We start from the raw sequence: 19,035 nt of genomic DNA, 5'->3' as shown, positions 1-19,035 counted from the left end.
CCGTCCCTGTTGACCAAAAATGAAACTTTCGGTCCAACGGCTCTCGAAACTATAATTCTCGGTCCCTGGGAGGAAAAATGTCTCAAGAAAATGTGCCGAATATGCCCCGATCTAGTATTTTGAAGGCGGGAAATTAAGACGTTTGGAGTTTCCGTAATCCCTGGCCAACGGAAGAGGAGATTTGGTTTGAAGGCGGGAGGAAGTAAGTCGTTTGGAGTTTCCGTAATCCCTGTTCGCATGGCCAACGGAAGCCATATTCGGTTTGAAGGCGGGAGAAGGTGACCGTTGGAATTCCAGAGAAGACTTTGGAGCTCCACAAGCATAGTCCTCTGTTCTTTGAGGTTCCAACGGACTGTATGCCAGTCGGGGGCCAATGGAAGGCTTTTTGGTTTGAAGTCCTCTGTTCTTTGGAGCTCCACAAGCATAGTTTTGCATAGTTTTCTGTTCTTTGAGGTTCCAACGGACTGTATGCTTATCGGGGGGCCAACGGAAGGCTTTTTGGTTTGAAGTTCTCTGTTCTTTGAGTTTCCAACGGACTGTATGCTTATTGGGGGACCAACGGAAGGCTTTTTGGTTTGAAGGCAGGAGAAGGTTACCGTTGGAAGTCCAGTGAAGAGTTTTGAAGGCGGGAGAAGAGTCTGTAGGGCCTGTTTGCCACACCTATTTGTCGTTGGAAACTAACTGGAGTTGAGAGAGAACTCCATTTTTCTGTTTGAACTCCATCCGGCAAGCAGATTATATGCAGATTACCCATCTGTTTGAACTGGAGTCTTGTCTTCTTTGATAAACAGATTACCCATCTTGTTTCGTTTTGCCATAGGGTGTGGGGAATTAACTTAACTGTTTTCTTTGTTTATGAATGCCTTGTTCTGCTCCAGTGTGCCATCTTCTTCTGTTTTGCCTTAGGGTGTGGGGAATTAAGATCAGGTGTGCCTCTAACTTTGTTTTAACAGAGATATTTTGCTGATGTGCCTCTAATTCTGCACTCTTCGTCTGACTTTATTATAACAGAGCTGAGCTTCAAGAATTGTCTCCAAATCATTTGTGCTGATCCCTCCTGTTTTCATTATCATGGCTTCAAAGAACAGTAGTAGCCCGATTTTCATGGCCATTTGTTGTTACGGTAGCGAAGCTGTTATTATTTCCATCTGTGAGGACACAACTCTTGATCAAATATTCAAGAAAATAGTGGAAAGGTGGAGACATTTATCTTCTACAATGATAGAAATTAAGTTTTATATTCCAAACAAATCTAGAATGCTTGTTACGCTCATGAGCGATAAAGATGTTCATAACATGCATCAAATACATGTGAACTTAAATGCGGCAGTGATCGAGATGGTTGTTACTCATTCTCCAAGCTTGATCGAAGCTGCTGATGCGGTAATCAATACCAGGTATTTCATATTTGAAATTTTATTTTGTTCATTTGAAGCTAAAAGAACATTAATAAGTGTGCTGAAATTATGTTTATCGTTTTGTATGGACAGTGGCTCATCCCATGGTGCTGAAATTAGTTGGAGATCCAAAAATATTTCAAAGAGTAGCTCAAGTAATTTTGTCCAAGTTGTTGAAGAAACGAGAGCTGCAATTGAAGAGGAAGGAAGTTAAAGAAATTCATTGGATGCTTGGAAAAGCTGTATAGAGGGTGTTGGTCAGGAGTTCAGGAATGTCGAAACTCTTCGTGACAGCATTCGCAACTTTTGTATCGCAAATTGCAGAGATTTTGTGTTCATGAAGAACGATCGTGAGCGAGTTACTGTGGAATGTGCATATGAAGAATGTGAATGGCGTATCTATGCTTCTCGACTTGGTAATGGTGAAAAGTTTGCAATTAAAAAAATGAACGGTAACCATACATGTGGAGGAGGGATGCAAGTCCGGTCGCATCCGAAGGCTTCGAAATGTTGGGTTTCGAACATTGTTAAAGATAAACTTCAAGATATGCCATTATATAAGCCGACTGACATTGTAAAAGATATTCATCGGGAATATGGTGTTCAATTGCCGTATCATCAAGCTTGGCATGGTAAGGAGCTGGCTATGAAGGAGATTTATGGTGATATATCACTATCTTATGACCGAATTCGGTGGTATTGCGATGCCATTGTTCAAACCAACCCCGGCAGCATTACAGAGTACGAAACAATTGAAGGTCGATTCAGACGTCTGTTCATTTGTTTTCATGCTTCACTATTGGGTTTCATAAAAGGATGTCGACCTCTAATTTTTATGGATGGAACATTTATAAAATATAAGGATGGGGGTGTATTGCTTGGCGCCACCGCCAAAGATGGCAATGATGATATGTTTCCTATAGCTTATGGTGTGGTAGATACAGAAACTGATGAAAACTGGGAATGGTTTTGCCAGATTTTCAAAAAAGCTATTCATAGTTGCAGTGCATATCATGGTCAAAAGTTCACATTTATGACAGATAGACATCAGGGAATTATTAAATCGGTGCCGAAGTACTTTCCTCGTTGCTACCACTCATATTGTATTCGTCATGTGAAAGAAAACTTCAAGAATCAGGTTTGCATCATAATATTGTAAATAATTTTAAGTAGAAAGTATCTAAGTAATATACCATCCGGTATGTCTGATATTTAATTATGATCGCAGGTGCTTGTCCATTATCGTGCAGCTGACAGAAAGAGGCTGCTTGATTTAGTAAATGCTGTTGCGTATACTCCAAGGCTTAATATTTTTCAAAAGCTAATTGGGAAGCTTACATCAGAAGCTCCTGATGCTTCCACCTTTCTCCTACATGCCAACCCCGAGCATTGGGCAAATGCAATTTTTCCAGGTCCACGCTGGGCGCACTATGACATCTAACGTGGCTGAGTGTTTTAATAGTTGGATCTTGGAGGCTCGTCATCTGCCTGTCCCTCAGATGGTTGACCATATCAGGCTTCAAATTATGCAGATGATGCATGAACAGCGTAATCAAGGATATAGCATTCAAACCCACCTATGTCCAGATGCTGAGAAAGTGTTACATAAAAATGCAGAAGACGGTCGGAGATTATCCGTGTTTACGTCCAACATAATGATATATGACGTAAAGGATACAAACTACTCATGCAAAGTTGACCTCCAGAATTGCAGCTGCTCTTGTGGCGAGTGGCGAATCTTCGGCATGCCATGTAAGCATGCTTGTGCTTGCATCGAGAAGGCCGGCAGATCCTTGTACCAATTCACTGACATTTGGTTCCAAGCTGAATTGTATAGAGCAACATATGCCGAAGCAATTAATCCAATTCCTGATATTGAGGAGCCGCACAGTGCATCTGAAGAGATTCACATTCTACCCCCTATGAAAAAGATACGTCCTGGCAGGCCTAAAAAGAAGAGAAGACCTTCTTAAGTTGAGTTAGTACGTGATATGAGATGTGGACGATGCGGGTGTTGGCGTCCGACCGCACCGGAACCCACTCACACCGGCACTGCCCACCAACGTCGGAAAACAAAGAGAGAATAACTCTCTCGCTCCCTCGACACCGGATTCAAGGATCACCGCTTCGCTTATCCCTACGAAGGGCAAAAGATTACCCCGTGGTATCAATAGGGTAAAACACTTGAGCACCGCAGCGGATTATCAAACCAAAGGAAGAAGAAATAGGAAGAAGATAGCAAAGCAAACACAAAGATGTAACGAGGTTCGGCTACAAATAGCCTACGTCCTCCACCGCTCCAAATCTCAACTAGGATGAATAGATTATAGAGATGGCACACACCCGAATGATCACACGAGATCGCTCTACAAGAGATTCACACAGAATTCCCTTTGCACAAGAAGTAGGATCCCAATCCTCTTCTTCTCTAGAACCCTAGCCTCACAAACAAGAGTCTCTCTCAAATATACGGCCAATCGCTATACCCTAGGGCTCTCATGAGTCCTATATATAGTCTCAAGACCTTCAGATGATCATAGCCGTCGAAACGCCAACAAAACACCAAAAGAAAACTCATCCGTATGATTTCCGCGAGCTCGAGTCGACTCGGCTTTAGTTCGAGTCGACTCGGGCACGTCTGGACAACTTCCAGTATGACTGGCACGATCTCGAGTCGACTCGACTGTGGCTCGAGTCGACTCGACGATGCTTCGAGTCGACTCGACTGTAGCTCGAGTCGACTCTGACAGTCCAGACAGAAACATGGTTTTTCGGCCTTTCTTCTCCCGGGTCGATTCGATGGACCTCGAGTCGACTCGACTGTTTCCGAGTCGACTCGACTGAAGCTCGAGTCGACTCCAACAGTCCGCCAGACAGAAAACTATGCAGAATTGATTTTTCTTCAATTCTCTTCATCACCAAAGGTCTCCATATACCCCAACAATCTCCCACTTGGAGACCTTGGGTATATCCTCTTGTTACTTGGCTCTCCTCTGTGCTCCCACTGAAACTGAATCATCCTAGTGAAATAGGTACGATGCCTCCTCAACGTCTTCAAGCATGAAGACCAGCAGAAGCTGAACAACTCCTCAGCTTCTCCACCGTGACGACCTTCGTCAGCATATCTGCAGGATTCTGACTTGTATGAATCTTCTCCAACTTGACGAGTCCCTGCTCGAGCAATGACCTCACGAAGTGGTACCGTATGTCAATATGCTTCGTCCTCGAATGGAAAGCTGAATTCTTCGCCAGATGAATTGCACTTTGACTATCTGAATATAACATGCAATCCTTCTGCTCCTTCCCAAGCTCCTTCATCAAGCCTTGAAGCCATATTAGTTCCTTGCACGCCTCTGTGGCTGCCACATACTCCGCCTCCGTAGTCGACAATGCAACAACTGGTTGCAACCTGGAAATCCAACTGACGGCTCCACTGCCCAAGGTGAACAAGTACCCTGTCGTGCTTCTCCTGCCGTCCAAGTCCCCTGCCATGTCTGAGTCCACAAAGCCCTGTAACTGGATCTCAGAACCTCCATAGCACAATGACATGTGCTCTGTGCCCTTCAGATACCTCAGTATCCATTTGACCGCGCGCCAATGCTCCAAGCCTGGGCAGCTCATAAAGCGACTCAGAACTCCCACTGCTTGAGCAATGTCTGGTCTTGTACACACCATAGCGTACATCAAGCTCCCCACCGCCGATGCATACGGGATTTTTGACATATTGAGCTCCTCCACCCGCGTCTTCGGACTTTGCCCTTTGGAAAGCTTTAAGTGGGCACCCAGCGGTGTGCCAACAGGTTTGGCACCCTCCATGCAGAATCTCCTGAGTACTCGGCTGATGTACTCCGCCTGAGATAGTCTGAGGATATGTTTAGACCTATCTCTACTGATCCGCATTCCAAGGATCTGTTTTGCTGCTCCTAGATCCTTCATTGCAAATTTTCTTGACAGCTTCAGCTTCAATTTTGCAATCTCATGCATGCTAGCTCCTGCAACTAACATGTCATCAACATACAATAGCAAGATAATGTAAGATGTACCGAAGTCCCGAAAGTAGCAACAGTGATCCTCCTGACATCTCCTGTATCCTATCTTAAGCATGTAGCTATCGAACTTGAGATACCATTGCCTGGGCGCTTGTTTCAAACCATAGAGGCTTTTCTTTAATTTGCAGACCAAGTCACCCGTGCCAGCTGCAATGTATCCCTCCGGCTGCTGCATATATATCTCCTCATCGAGATCTCCGTGGAGAAAAGCCGTCTTCACATCAAGCTGCTCTAAGTGAAGATCCTCTTCTGCCACCATGCTCAGCACCGCCCGAATAGAACTCATCTTGACTACAGGAGAAAAGATCTCCGTGAAGTCGATACCTGCTCTCTGCTGAAACCCTTTTACAACCAGCCTGGCCTTGTATCGCTTCTTCCCATTCTGCTCTTCCTTCAGCCTGTAAACCCATTTGTTTGACAGTGCTTTCTTTCCCTTGGGCAGATCCACCAAATCCCACGTTTGATTCTGCTCCAATGACTTCATCTCATCATCCATGGCCAACTCCCACTCCTTCCTGGTATCAACCTCCAATGCCTCCGTGAAGCATTCAGGTTCGCCATTATCTGTGAGCAGCAAATAACTAAGAGTCCCATCATACCTTTGAGGAGGCTTCCCATGAGTACTACGAGTGGACCTTCTTAGTTGTGGAGGGGGTGCCAATACTTCAGGTTCTTGCTCTGACTGAGTCTTCTGACCAGAATTTGTAGACTCCTCTTCAAGATCCACAAAACACGGCTCAACAGGTTTTGTTTCTGATTCAGTGCTCTGCTGCATTTTCTCATTGAATACCACATCATTACTACGAATGATCTTCTTGTGTTCGGGATCCCAAAACCGATACCCAAACTGTTGACCTCCGTATCCAACGAAAATGCACTTCTTTGATTTGGCGTCTAGTTTGCTTCTTTGACTGGAATCAACATGGACATAACTGGTACAACCGAATACTCGTAAGTGCGCCAAATCAATCTTCTTTGCTGTCCATGCTTCCTCAGGAATCCCAAATTCAAGTTTCTTTGATGGCCCTCTGTTGATCAAATAGGCAGCAGTGTTAACTGCTTCCGCCCAAAACTGCTGTGGCAATCCAGCATGTATCCTCATACTCCTGGCACGCTCATTAATTATTCTGTTCATCCTTTCAGCAACTCCATTTTGTTGTGGTGTCCCTGGAACTGTCCTCTGCCTGACGATCCCAGCCTCTGCACAGTAGTCCTCAAACTCCCTGCTACAATACTCACCACCGTTGTCTGATCTTAGGCATTTTAACCTCCTTCCTGTCTCGAGTTCTACCATTGCCTGCCATCTCCTGAAGACCCCAAATACCTCTGACTTGTGCTTCAAGAAGAACACCCAAAGCTTCCTGGTAGCATCATCAATAAAAGTAACATAGTACTGAGATCCACCAATGGAAGAAACCGGTGCAGGCCCCCACACGTCCGTGTGCACGAGATCTAGCTTTTCTTGCTTCCGAGGTTTACCTTCTTTGTTGAATGAAACACGCTTCTGCTTTCCGAGAATACAATCCTCACAGAAGTCCATCTCAACACTCCTGAGATCCTGCAGCTTTCCCAACTGGTGCATCACCTCCAGTCCCTGATAACTCATGTGCCCAAGTCTGCAATGCCATAACTTGGCGTCCACATCTGCTGCAGCAACTCCAATAGAGTTTTCTGTGCCATTGGCGACATAAAGTGTCCCAATCTTCTTGCCACTAGCCACCGTCAACGAACCTCTGGATACCTTCCACTGATCAGCTGTGAAAGTAGTCTTGTACCCTTTGCTCGCCAACTGTCCAACAGAGATCAGATTCCTCTGCAGTTGAGGCACGTGCCGTACGTCCTCAAGCTCAAGTGAAGATCCAGAAATCAACTTCACTTCCGCGCTTCCCCTTCCTTGTATAGTGCAAGGCTCTCCATCCCCTAGGTAGACTTTGCCGAAGTCTCCCTTCTCATATCCTCCAAGAAGCTTCCGTTGGGATGTAGCATGGAAGGACGCGCCCGAGTCTATCACCCAAGACTCGTCACCGGTAGATAAAGATAGAACGAGGGCATCCATGTCACCGTCTTCAGCAAGATTTGCCAGATCCTTGCTGACTCCTTCGGTGTGGTCGCCTTGCTTTCCTTTAGGAGATTTGCAGTCCCTCCTAAAGTGCCCCATCTTCCCGCAGTTCCAGCACTTCGCTCCCTTGTTCTGAGGTGCTCGAGACCTGCTGGATCTCGACTTCGAGTCGCTTCGAAATCGACCGTCCTTCTTTTGTCTTCCCCGGTCAGAGGTGTTTAGTGCACTTCCAGACGACTCCGCAGCTCCAGAAGATTTCCTTCTTGCTTCTTCACTCAGAAGCACTCCCACAACGTCATCAAAGATCAACTTCCCCGTTGCCGAAGAGTTGCTCACCGCCATCACCAGGCCCTCCCAGTTATCAGGTAATCCGGAGAGAATTAGCAATGCCCGAATCTCATCGTCAAAACTAATCTCCACTGACTCCAACTGGGCCGTGAGTCCATTGAACTCGTTGAGGTATTCTGCTACGCTGCCGCCATTTTTCATACGAAGATTAAACAACCTCTTCATGAGAAATACCTTGTTTGATGCTGAGGGTTTCTCGTACATCCGCGACAATGTTGCCATCAACTCCATCGTCGTCTTCTCGTTTTTGATGTTGAATGCCACTTGGGATGCAAGTGACAATCTTATGGTGCCGAGCGTCTTCCGATCGAGGACCTCCCAGTCTTCATCGGACATCTTCTCTGGTTTCTTCGCTCTACCTCCAAGAGGTAAATAGAGATCCTTCTGGTAAAGGTAATCCTCTATTTGCATCTTCCAAAACCCGAAGTTCGTTCCATTGAACTTCTCAATTCGCAACTTCCCTTCATCCGCCATTGCAGAAAAACCAATAGCTCTGATACCAATTGTTGGCGTCCGACCGCACCGGAACCCACTCACACCGGCACTGCCCACCAACGTCGGAAAACAAAGAGAGAATAACTCTCTCGCTCCCTCGACACCGGACTCAAGGATCACCGCTTCGCTTATCCCTATGAAGGGCAAAAGATTACCCCGTGGTATCAATAGGGTAAAACACTTGAGCACCGCAGCGGATTATCAAACCAAAGAAAGAAGAAATAGGAAGAAGATAGCAAAGCAAACACAAAGATGTAACGAGGTTCGGCTACAAATAGCCTACGTCCTCCACCGCTCCAAATCTCAACTAGGATGAATAGATTACAGAGATGGCACACACCCGAACGATCACACGAGATCGCTCTACAAGAGATTCACATAGAATTCCCTTTGCACAAGAAGTAGGATCCCAATCCTCTTCTTCTCTAGAACCCTAGCCTCACAAACAAGAGTCTCTCTCAAATATACGGCCAATCGCTATACCCTAGGGCTCTCATGAGTCCTATATATAGTCTCAAGACCTTCAGATGATCATAGCCGTCGAAACGCCAACAAAACACCAAAAGAAAACTCATCCGTATGATTTCCGCGAGCTCGAGTCGACTCGGCTTTAGTTCGAGTCGACTCGGGCACGTCTGGACAACTTCCAGTATGACTGGCACGATCTCGAGTCGACTCGACTGTGGCTCGAGTCGACTCGACGATGCTTCGAGTCGACTCGACTGTAGCTCGAGTCGACTCTGACAGTCCAGACAGAAACATGGTTTTTCGGCCTTTCTTCTCTCGGGTCGACTCGATGGACCTCGAGTCGACTCGACTGTTCCCGAGTCGACTCGACTGAAGCTCGAGTCGACTCCGACAGTCCGCCAGACAGAAAACTATGCAGAATTGATTTTTCTTCAATTCTCTTCATCACCAAATGTCTCCACATACCCCAACAGCGGGAAGCTTGAGCACAACAGAAGGACATGTAATGAGGTCATACTGTAAACAATATGGTGCTCTAGTTTACATTGAAGGTATGGAACACCTTTGGCACACCCTTGGCACAACTTTTGCACACCCTTGGCACACCTTTGGCACACCATGGCATACAGTTTCAATCCCATGGCACGCCATGGCACACCATGTATTCTTATTATACATGGCATTATACACCATGTTTTTTAATAGAAATCTGAAGAAGAAAAAAAAACATCGCTTTAAGCTCTGTGCACACAGTTACCTGTTACCTGCACTCAGATATGGTTTCTGTGCACACAGTTACCTGTTACCTGCACTCAAATATGGTTTCTGTGCACACTTAAAACTTAAGCAATCTGATTTTTTTTCCTTTACTTATCTGGTACTTTCAGATTCGAGATGGTCTGAAAGTGGTGCAATTGCAATGGCCCAAATGCTTATCAATGGTGCAGTCGAGTATGTATGCCTAACCTTTCATGTTTATGTTTCTTTTTCTTTGCCTTTCTAAAATGTATTTATGCTGCAAGTTCACATTACTTATATTTAGTAAATTTTTCCATTGTCGTCGTAGATGGGGAAGGATGTGGTGACGTTGTAGTAAAGGAAGACCTTTTGAAGTAAAGGAAGTTGATTGTTGATGTTGTCAACTAATACAAATTTTGGATTATTTCAGAATTTATCAATGTGGAATACTATTAAGTTCCTTTTTCAACTTAATTTGTTGATGTTAGCTGATGCTATGCCTTTTTGGGTGGCTGATTTATGTGGAGAGACCTTCTGTTGACTGGAATTGTTCAGAGAAAGCTTTTTAGGGCTAACTACAATACTTGATCTATAAACATGGTGTGCCATGGCACACAGTTTCAGATCCCCTGGCACACCAGTGTTGCTTGGTTCATTAAGCTTGAAACATACTTAACAAACCATGGCACACAGTAAATTAACCCCCAAACACAGTTTTCTGTTCTGTCTACACAGTTTATCGTTTACTACACACAGATATGATTTCTGTGCACACAGTTTATCGTTTATTGCACACAGATATGATTTCAGTGCACACAGTTTATTGCAGACAGATATGATTTCAGTGCACACAGTTTATTGCAGACAGATATGATTTCTGTGCACACAGTATACCCACCCCGTACGTCTCCAAGTGAATGTTTGTCAAAGCTGCGCGGTTAAATAAAAAGGTGTGTGATAATTTATGATTCGATATATATAATGCCATCATTCGACAAACTTTCACAATCATGTTGTTTTGTACCAGCTTGAACACCTAGCTTTCTACTGGTGGAATATGAAGCTCTGAAGAGTACGCTGCAAATAACCCCATTCTGGATAGGATTTCTGAGGAAGCATGGCCAATATGAAGAGTCACAACTGTGGCTTCATTTTTTATCTACTTTGTCAGTATTATCCTTTAGTGTGATACTCCACATCATCTAGTTATTTCAGTCAAATGGACTTGCATGGAGGCACTCCTTTTGCACACCCTTGGCACACCTTTCGCACATCTTTGGCACACCATGGCATACAATTTCAATCCCATGGCACGCCATGGCACACCATGTATTCTTATTATACATGGTATTATACACCATGTTTTTCTAATTGAAATCTGAAAAAGGAAAAAAGAACACCGCTTTTAGCTCTGTGCACATAGTTATCTGTTCCCTGCACTCAGATATGGTTTCTGTGCACACTTAAAACTTAAGCAATCTGATTTTTTTCCTTTACTTATCTGGTACTTTCAGATTCGAGAAGGTCTGAAAGTGGTGCAATTGCAATGCCTCAAATGCTTATCGATGGTGCAGTCGAGTATGCATGCCTAACGTTTCTTTTTCTTTCTAAAATGTATTTATGCTGCAAGTTCACATTACTTATATTTGGTAAATTTTTGCATTGTCGTCGCAGATGGGGAAGGCTGAAGTAAAGGAAGTTGATTGTTGATGTTGTCAACTAATTGAATTTTGATCTATATACATGGTGTGTCATGGCACACCCTTGGCACACAGGGACTGTGCAAGTATGATCCTTGGATTTCAGAGAACTGATGCCAAAAAGGCAACAAAAATTACCTACGAGAAATTCCTGAGATTGGATCACAACAGCATTGCTGCAATTGAAGCCATGGATAAGCTTCCTTTATAATTTAAGTTGTAATATGTAAATTTTTGAGTTTACAAAAGAAATTGTGTTATGAAAGACAAGCTTCTCTCCATGGCTCACTATCTTATAATTCTTGAAACACACTTAATTAACCTTGGCACACATAAAATTAACCCCCAAACACAGTTTTCTGCTTTTTGCACACAATGTATTAATTACTGCACACAGATATGAGTTATGTGCACACAGTTAAGTTAAGCATTCCCTAATATGTAGAAAGAATGGAATCAGTTAATATGACGTCATAGCATATAGGCTGCTCTTGTCACGCACGTTTCCGCGAGTACTTAACCTTGAATGGTGAGTGTCGAATAACCTTATGACACAATTGCTCATGCCATGGCACACAGTTTCAGATCCCATGACACACACTAAATTAATCCTTAATATAGGCTGTTCTTGTAACATGGCTCATACTCGATTATGCTTGAAGCACACTTAATTAACCTTGGCACACACAAAATTAACCCCCAAATACAGTTTTCTGCTTTTTGCACACAATATATCGATTACTGCACACAGATATGAGTTATGTGCACACAGGTAAGTTAAGCATTCCCTAATATGTAGAAATAATGGAATCAGTTAATATGACGTCATAGCATATATGCTGCTCTTGTCACGCACGTTTCCGCGAGTACTTAACCTTGAATGGTGAGTGTCGAATAACCTTACGGCACAATTGCTCATGCCATGGCACATAGTTTCAGATCCCATGGCACACACTAAATTAATCCTTAATATAGGCTGTTCTTGTAACATGGCTCATACTCGATTATGCTTGAAGCACACTTAATTAACCTTGGCACACACAAAATTAACCCACAAACACAGTTTTCTGCTTTTTGCACACAATATATCGATTACTGCATACAGATATGAGTTATGTGCACACAGTTAAGTTAAGCATTCCCTAATATGTAGAAATAATGGAATCAGTTAATATGATGTCATGGCATATAGTTTCAGATCCCATAGCACACACTAAATTAACCCTTAATATAGGCTGTTCTTGTAACATGGCTCATACTCGATTATGCTTGAAGCACGCTTAATTAACCTAGGCTTAGGCACACACTAAATTTACCTCCAAATACAGTTTTCTGCTTTTTGCACACAGTTTATCGATTACTGCACACAGATATGAGTCATGTGCACACAGTTAAGTTAAGCATTCCGATTTATGTAGAGTATGGCGCATACTCGATTAAGCTGGAAACACACTTAATTAACCTTGGCACACACTAAATTTACCTCCAAACACAGTTTTCTGCTTTTTGCACACAGTTTATCGATTACTGCACACAGATATGAGTCATGTGCACACAGTTAAGTTAAGCATTCCCTAATATGTAGAAATAATGGAATCAGTTAATATGACGTTATGGCATACAGTTTCAGATCCTATGGCACACACTAAATTAACCCTTAATATAGGCTGTTCTTGTAACATGGCTCATATTCAATTATGCTTGAAGCACGCTTAATAAACCTAGGCTTAGGCACACACTAAATTTATCCCCAAACACAGTTTTCTGCTTTTTGCATACAGTTTATCGATTACTATACACAGATATGAGTCATGTGCACACAGTTAAGTTAAGCATTCCGATTTATGTAGAGTATGGCGCATACTCGATTAAGCTGGAAACACACTTAATTAACCTTGGTACACTCTAAATTTACCTCCAAACACAGTTTTCTGCTTTTTGCACACAGTTTATCGATTACTGCACATAGATATGAATTATGTGCACATAGTTAAATTAAGCATTCTGATTTATGTAGAGTATGATGCATACTCGATTAAGCTGGAAACATACTTAATTAACCTTGGCACACTCTAAATTTATCCCCAAACACAGTTTTCTGCTCTGTGCACATAATTTATCGTTTACTGCACACAGATATGTGCCATATGCACACAGTTAAGTTAAGCATTTCTTAATATGTAGAAATAATGAAATCAGTTACAACGACGTCGTACACACTTATTATTGTAAGCCTAGAGCATGGCGCATACTCGATTATGCTTGAAGCACGCTTAATTAACCTAGGCACACACTAAATTTACCTCCAAACACAGTTTTCTGCTTTTTGCACACAGTTTATCGATTACTGCACACAGATATGAGTTATGTGCACACAGTTAAGTTAAGCATTCTGATTTATATAGAGTATGGCGCATACTCGATTAAGCTGGAAACACACTTAATTAACCTTGGCACACTCTAAATTTACCTCCAAACACAGTTTTTTGCTCTGTGCACACAATTTATTGTTTACTGCACACAGATATGTGCCATGTGCACACAGTTAAGTTAAGTATTTTCTAATATGTAGAAATAATAGAATCGGTTACAATGACGTCGTACACACTTATTATTGTAAGCCTAGAGCATGGCGCATACTCGATTAAGCTGGAAACATACTTAATTAACCTTGGCACACACTAAATTTACCCTCAAACATAGTTTTCTGCTTTTTTGCACACAGTTTATCGATTACTGCACACAGATATGAGTATGTGCGCACAGTTTATCGTTTACTGTACACAGATATTAGTCATGTGCACACAGTTAAGTCCTTAATGAGCAACTAATTTTTGAGTCCTCAGATTGTGATCAAGCAAAACATGGATGATTGTCAGTTTATCATTTACCTGGAAACAGAAGGGCCCAAAACATCTCACTGTCATGGCCTTTGGACACAAACAAAGATGTTCTCCATTTTGCACACAGTTACAATATGAACGACAGTTTCAATACTATCTGATTTTTGACCTGTACTTCCCATGGCACACAATCATATGATAGCGGCACGGCATGGGATAGTTAACATATGTAACTAGACATTTTATAAATCATTACAACCAATTTAGAGCACGACAAGATAGACAATAATGCCAATCATCTCAATAATACAAATGTATTCATCATAACTGTCTCATTGTTACATTACACAAAAAAAGAAAATGTAGGAATAGGTTGCCTGCTCTAATCTCTCTTTCTACATATCTTCTCATACCAATTCCAGAAACTATCATTTGTACTGCAATGGTCATTCAACAAAATATTGCCTACAACCCAGCTCCTGTATAAAGAGGGATCCTTGAACTGTTCCAGCAATGGTCTCGAAGTGCCCCATGTCAGTTCCTCCGCATACATGAGCAAGTATACCCCACAATCGAGAGTATCCGGCATTTGCTGTGGACACTCTCGAATTTCATGAATGATAGTTTCCGGGATATGGTATCCTACACGGTCGCTTAGCCAAAATCGCAGAAATGATGCCTACATGGATGTGCAGAATATATTATTTTTAATATACCTGTGAATACAAAAAATAATGTAACAAATCTTTCAACTGACACTCACAAATTTAATAGTATCGTTTGCATCATTGAAGCTCCACATGGAATTGTAGCATTGAAAACACTGCTGCTTCAAGTCCAAAACAAGTAAATACCAATGCCATCCCGTATTCATTGGAATGAATAGATATCTACAGTTTTGGAGATCGCAGAGTTCTATGCCCCTAACCATTTTATAATACTAGGCTGCAAGGACTATAAAATACTTTTGGTAACATCAGCAGTTACCTCACCAATGCACAATAGATGTCGATTCACGGCAGCCTACAAAATTTATTATGTCAGAATACACATAATTTGTAGGAGAGTCTTAAAAAATTTTGGGTGATTCAGACCTGTATTTCATAGCGCAAGAATATAGATGGGTTATCAACGGACTCAGTATTTTCTCGATGCCAAAGCTCCATGACACGAAAGTAAATGTTGACGACCTGCATTTATTAAAAGAACTTCATCAAATAGAACCGTTGATATAAATTTATGTGAGGTATATGTCTTCAATTAACCTACATCACTGCGTAGTGGCCCATCATGTAGGAGCTGCTCTATAGCATCACCATTGCATGATGGTTTCAAAGTATCTGCATCCTCCCAAATGGTGTGCCTACAAAATTCATTCCAATGTTTAAGCTACTTACATAGTGATAAATGTGAAATTGCAAACTTAATTTAGGTAACTTACTCCATGTGATTTTCTTGAAGGAAGAAATCAATAGCTTCTTCATGGTACATAGGGAGCACACCTTCCCCCTTCCCGTAATACGTATGTTTCCTTACCATTTTCAGTTTACTCTTTGGCGTCTCCACTCTTTCAACATCAATGAATTTAGTGGTTTCTTCTAAAAGCTAAGTGAAATGAAATGAGAATACAACAATTTTACTTAGCAAAGAACATGATATGGACTTAGCAAATTGCATATGTACGCTGAATATTTAAGAAACTGAACAAATTTGTATACCTCTATAGGGGGTGATGTTTCTTTGTCGAGTGGAATTGACTTGCGGAGCTCCATAAGTGCAATAGTGATAGGCTCCAATAATTTACTCGACCGAGTAGGCAAATCCTCCTTTTTAATTGCTAGTGCCATACTACCTTCACCTAGAGAGGCTATTTTTTGTTTCTTTTTTGCCCTTCTATAAGTATTTGGAAAGTGTGCTATGGCTTTTGCTTTCTCTGTTGCCTTTCGCTCACGTGCTCCAAACTTCACGCGCCGGCATAAGGAGGAAACATATTTCGTGGAGATAGGTCCACCTTCTTTCTCACCCTCAACATCAGTGGGCCAAATAACCTGATAACAATATGCATTTCATGTAATAAACAAGATAGTATAATGATAAAAAAATATTTTATCAAAATCAAATAATTACATACCTCCACCTCATCTGCACTATCGTGAATCTCATCTTTCTCCACTACACCTTTGTCCTTAGCTTCAACTGTAGTATGCTCTTCACTCACCTAATAATGAGTTGTATTTAATTCATAACAACAACCATGATCCCCACGACAACATAGTTAATAATTCATCAAACATTGCTTACCTCAGTAAAATCTGTATCATGCTTAACATTTTCGTCATCCACTAAGAGACCATTATCTCGGAGGACCTTCTCAATTCTGGACACCCTCTTATCAACCAAAAACAAAGACCTCTCAGCCACTTTAAGCGGGTATGTAAGCTTTCCAATGTAGGTCCTTCACTCTGGCTGGATGATGGAAACTAAAACAACACAATTATCCAATTTAGAGTATGTCTTTAACTAAGTGCCACCAAATGAAATTAAATGTGTACCAAGTGGTTATAAGTATGTGCCGCAAAATAAAAGGTGCGTGCCACATGGAAATAAATGTGTACTACCTGACTTATCTCTTTCGGAGATTCTAATAGTGGCCTTCCTCGCGAGAGAAGGTGCAACTCCTCCTCTCTAGGCTCTAGCTTCTCAATCACCTATCGCAAGCAAAAACTTAAGTCTTACATCATGTAAAAATAAATGTGATGTTACAAATTAATATTCAAACCTGAAATTTTTGTAAGTTCTTCATAACTTTGGCAATCACGTCCACCTTGCGAGGAAATTTGGCAATGCTCCAACACAACAGACGTGGATACATAAACGGTGGCCGGTGGCTGCCTAAAAGGATATTTGAATGCTCAACAGCCCATACCTGCCAAAAAACAATTTGAACATCAAATTTCAACACAATACATATCTTAACAATGAAATTAAAAAAAATATAAAGATGCTTACCACCAAAGCCACTGTGCATCCATCCATATATCCACCAGATCCATTCCCGCTGATGTTCCTTCTCCTGACACTCTCGGATATAATAGGTATCTGCTGCCGAACAAAAGGAAAAATGGCAAGACCCCAACTATATGAACCTAACCGGCCTAAATCATCAATATATGAACATAATGCCTTTGGAACATTGTAGTGTACAGTTGGAAACAGAATAGTGACAAAGAGGTATAGAACCCATAATTTGGTAAAATCCTCTACATCTTATCGTCCTCTCTTTCCAACTAGTAATTGTAATCTATTTTTTATTGCATCCCTACCGGCCTTTTTGTGGTCACCATCAAAAAAACGGGTGATAAGGTCAGAAGTAACCCTCCCCTCTCTATACAATTCTACCTCATCGCCCGTGGCACTCAAACCAAGGATGAGTGCAAACTCACTCCCTAAAAAAGGCACTAAAACTTTACCAAACCAAAAACCTTCCTCGACATCATCTCAAAAAGAGAGCAAAGTGTCTAGGACAGGCCTACTCTGCTTGATATATGGCAAACTTAGCATATGTCCAAAAGGAGTTGCGGTCACCCTATCATTCTGCTCCCGAGACATAGACTGCACAAGGGTGGCAATAAATTGGACATAGCGGCTGAAGTAGCCCCTTCCATTGACCATATTATTCGGGCCAACAGAACATGCTGTGCCTCTACTCTGAATTGGAGCCATATCAAATGTCTGCATCAAAAATATTAATGAAACACGTTATCCATAAAACAAATCTTTCAAGAATGCATTGTCAGACAAATAATAAACATCAAATTAAGAATCACTGCAGGGTAAAATAGAAGAAAACAACAACCTTATATCATGTATTCGCAGGAAACTATACCAATATATCACCTACTAATAATCTTCCCTGGGCGAAATCAATAATCGATTCCATAGCATTCAAAAATGAAATCAAAAAAATATTCAGAACAAAAAAAACGGAAAGCAAGAGAGATTACGGTTTAGCTTCCACTATAGCCAGCATTATGGTTCTCAAAAAGTAAGAACAAATCTTCCCTAAGCCAAATCAATATTTCATTCCGTAACATTCAAAACCGAAAACAAAAATTTCTTCGGAACAAAAATATGGGAAGCAATATTGATTAGGGTTTAGCTTCGATAATAGCAAGCATTATGGTATCCACTAGCATTGGGCGAGCGGAACCTTACCTGCGATTCAGAATGCTTATCGAGGCAGACTCGATCGACAGGAAGACGACTCCGTCGACTGGAAGAGGACTCCGTCGACACGAACAGGAATCGTTCGAGAGGAAGAAGAAGAAGGGGTTCTTTCCGAAGGCGAGAAGAAAAATACTCGGTCGAGAGGGAAAGGAAGACGAAGAAGGGTTTCTTCCTGGGTCCAGAGGAAGAAGACAATAAGAGGAAGAGGAAGAGGACTCGCCCGAGCGGAAGAGGAGCAAAGGAAGCCAGAAAGTCCAACGGATGAATAAAGGGTAGTTTCGTCACCATTTAGAAACCCAAAAACTCTCGGGACTGGGAGTTCAAAGACCGGTCAACAGGGACTATTCCTTATACTCCGGTCCAACACTGGACCGGTGATTAGTTTCCCCATTTTTTTATCCTATAGTGTGCCAACATTCATGCAGCTCTTTTGGGCCTGCGCAAGTTCTTGGGCCGGGCAAAGGACCAGACCCTTACACTAGTACAGCTAGTCATGGATGCCTCTAACATTTGAACTAAAAAATATTCAGGAGAGGTTGCTTTCCTTTGCTGTCTTTGATTTGGATGAGGACATAGGCCAACTGATTAACATCAAAATAACACACCAAAGTTATCAACTAGTTCTTTAAATGATTTTCTAAAATCTCTTAATAACGTAATTATGAATTAGTTATAAATTCATAAAAGTTTTTTCTAATCAACGATTAACCA

The 19,035-nt window shown here is 41.9% G+C and overlaps 2 protein-coding genes across 2 annotated transcripts; one reads left to right on the top strand and one right to left on the bottom strand.

Annotated features, from left to right (window-relative positions):
• Positions 1-2,292: 2,292 nt before the first annotated feature.
• LOC148702989 (uncharacterized) lies at positions 2,293-3,715 on the top strand. Its single transcript, XM_089924066.1, has 2 exons — positions 2,293-2,471; positions 2,731-3,715. The coding sequence occupies exons 1-2, from the start codon at positions 2,308-2,310 to the stop codon at positions 3,368-3,370; spliced, it is 804 nt and encodes a 267-aa protein (XP_089780192.1). The 5' UTR covers positions 2,293-2,307; the 3' UTR covers positions 3,371-3,715.
• An 11,734-nt stretch (positions 3,716-15,449) lies between these two features.
• On the bottom strand, positions 15,450-18,037 carry LOC148702988 (uncharacterized). Its single transcript, XM_089924065.1, has 9 exons — positions 17,984-18,037; positions 17,683-17,829; positions 17,107-17,199; positions 16,877-17,023; positions 16,716-16,805; positions 16,399-16,536; positions 16,229-16,315; positions 15,816-16,145; positions 15,450-15,702 (listed from the first exon to the last, which is right to left on the bottom strand). Exons 1-9 carry the CDS (start codon positions 18,035-18,037, stop codon positions 15,535-15,537), a joined length of 1,254 nt encoding a protein of 417 aa, XP_089780191.1. The 3' UTR covers positions 15,450-15,534.
• Positions 18,038-19,035: the final 998 nt, after the last annotated feature.

The sequence above is a fragment of the Phoenix dactylifera genome, chromosome 7, assembly GCF_051530095.1.
Source record: "Phoenix dactylifera cultivar Ajwa chromosome 7, Ajwa_hap1_PhDact_Kaust_v1.1, whole genome shotgun sequence".
Taxonomy (NCBI): Eukaryota; Viridiplantae; Streptophyta; class Magnoliopsida; order Arecales; family Arecaceae; genus Phoenix; species Phoenix dactylifera.
Note: the sequence above shows the minus strand (reverse complement) of the source record. Positions and strands in the feature narration are given on the sequence as shown.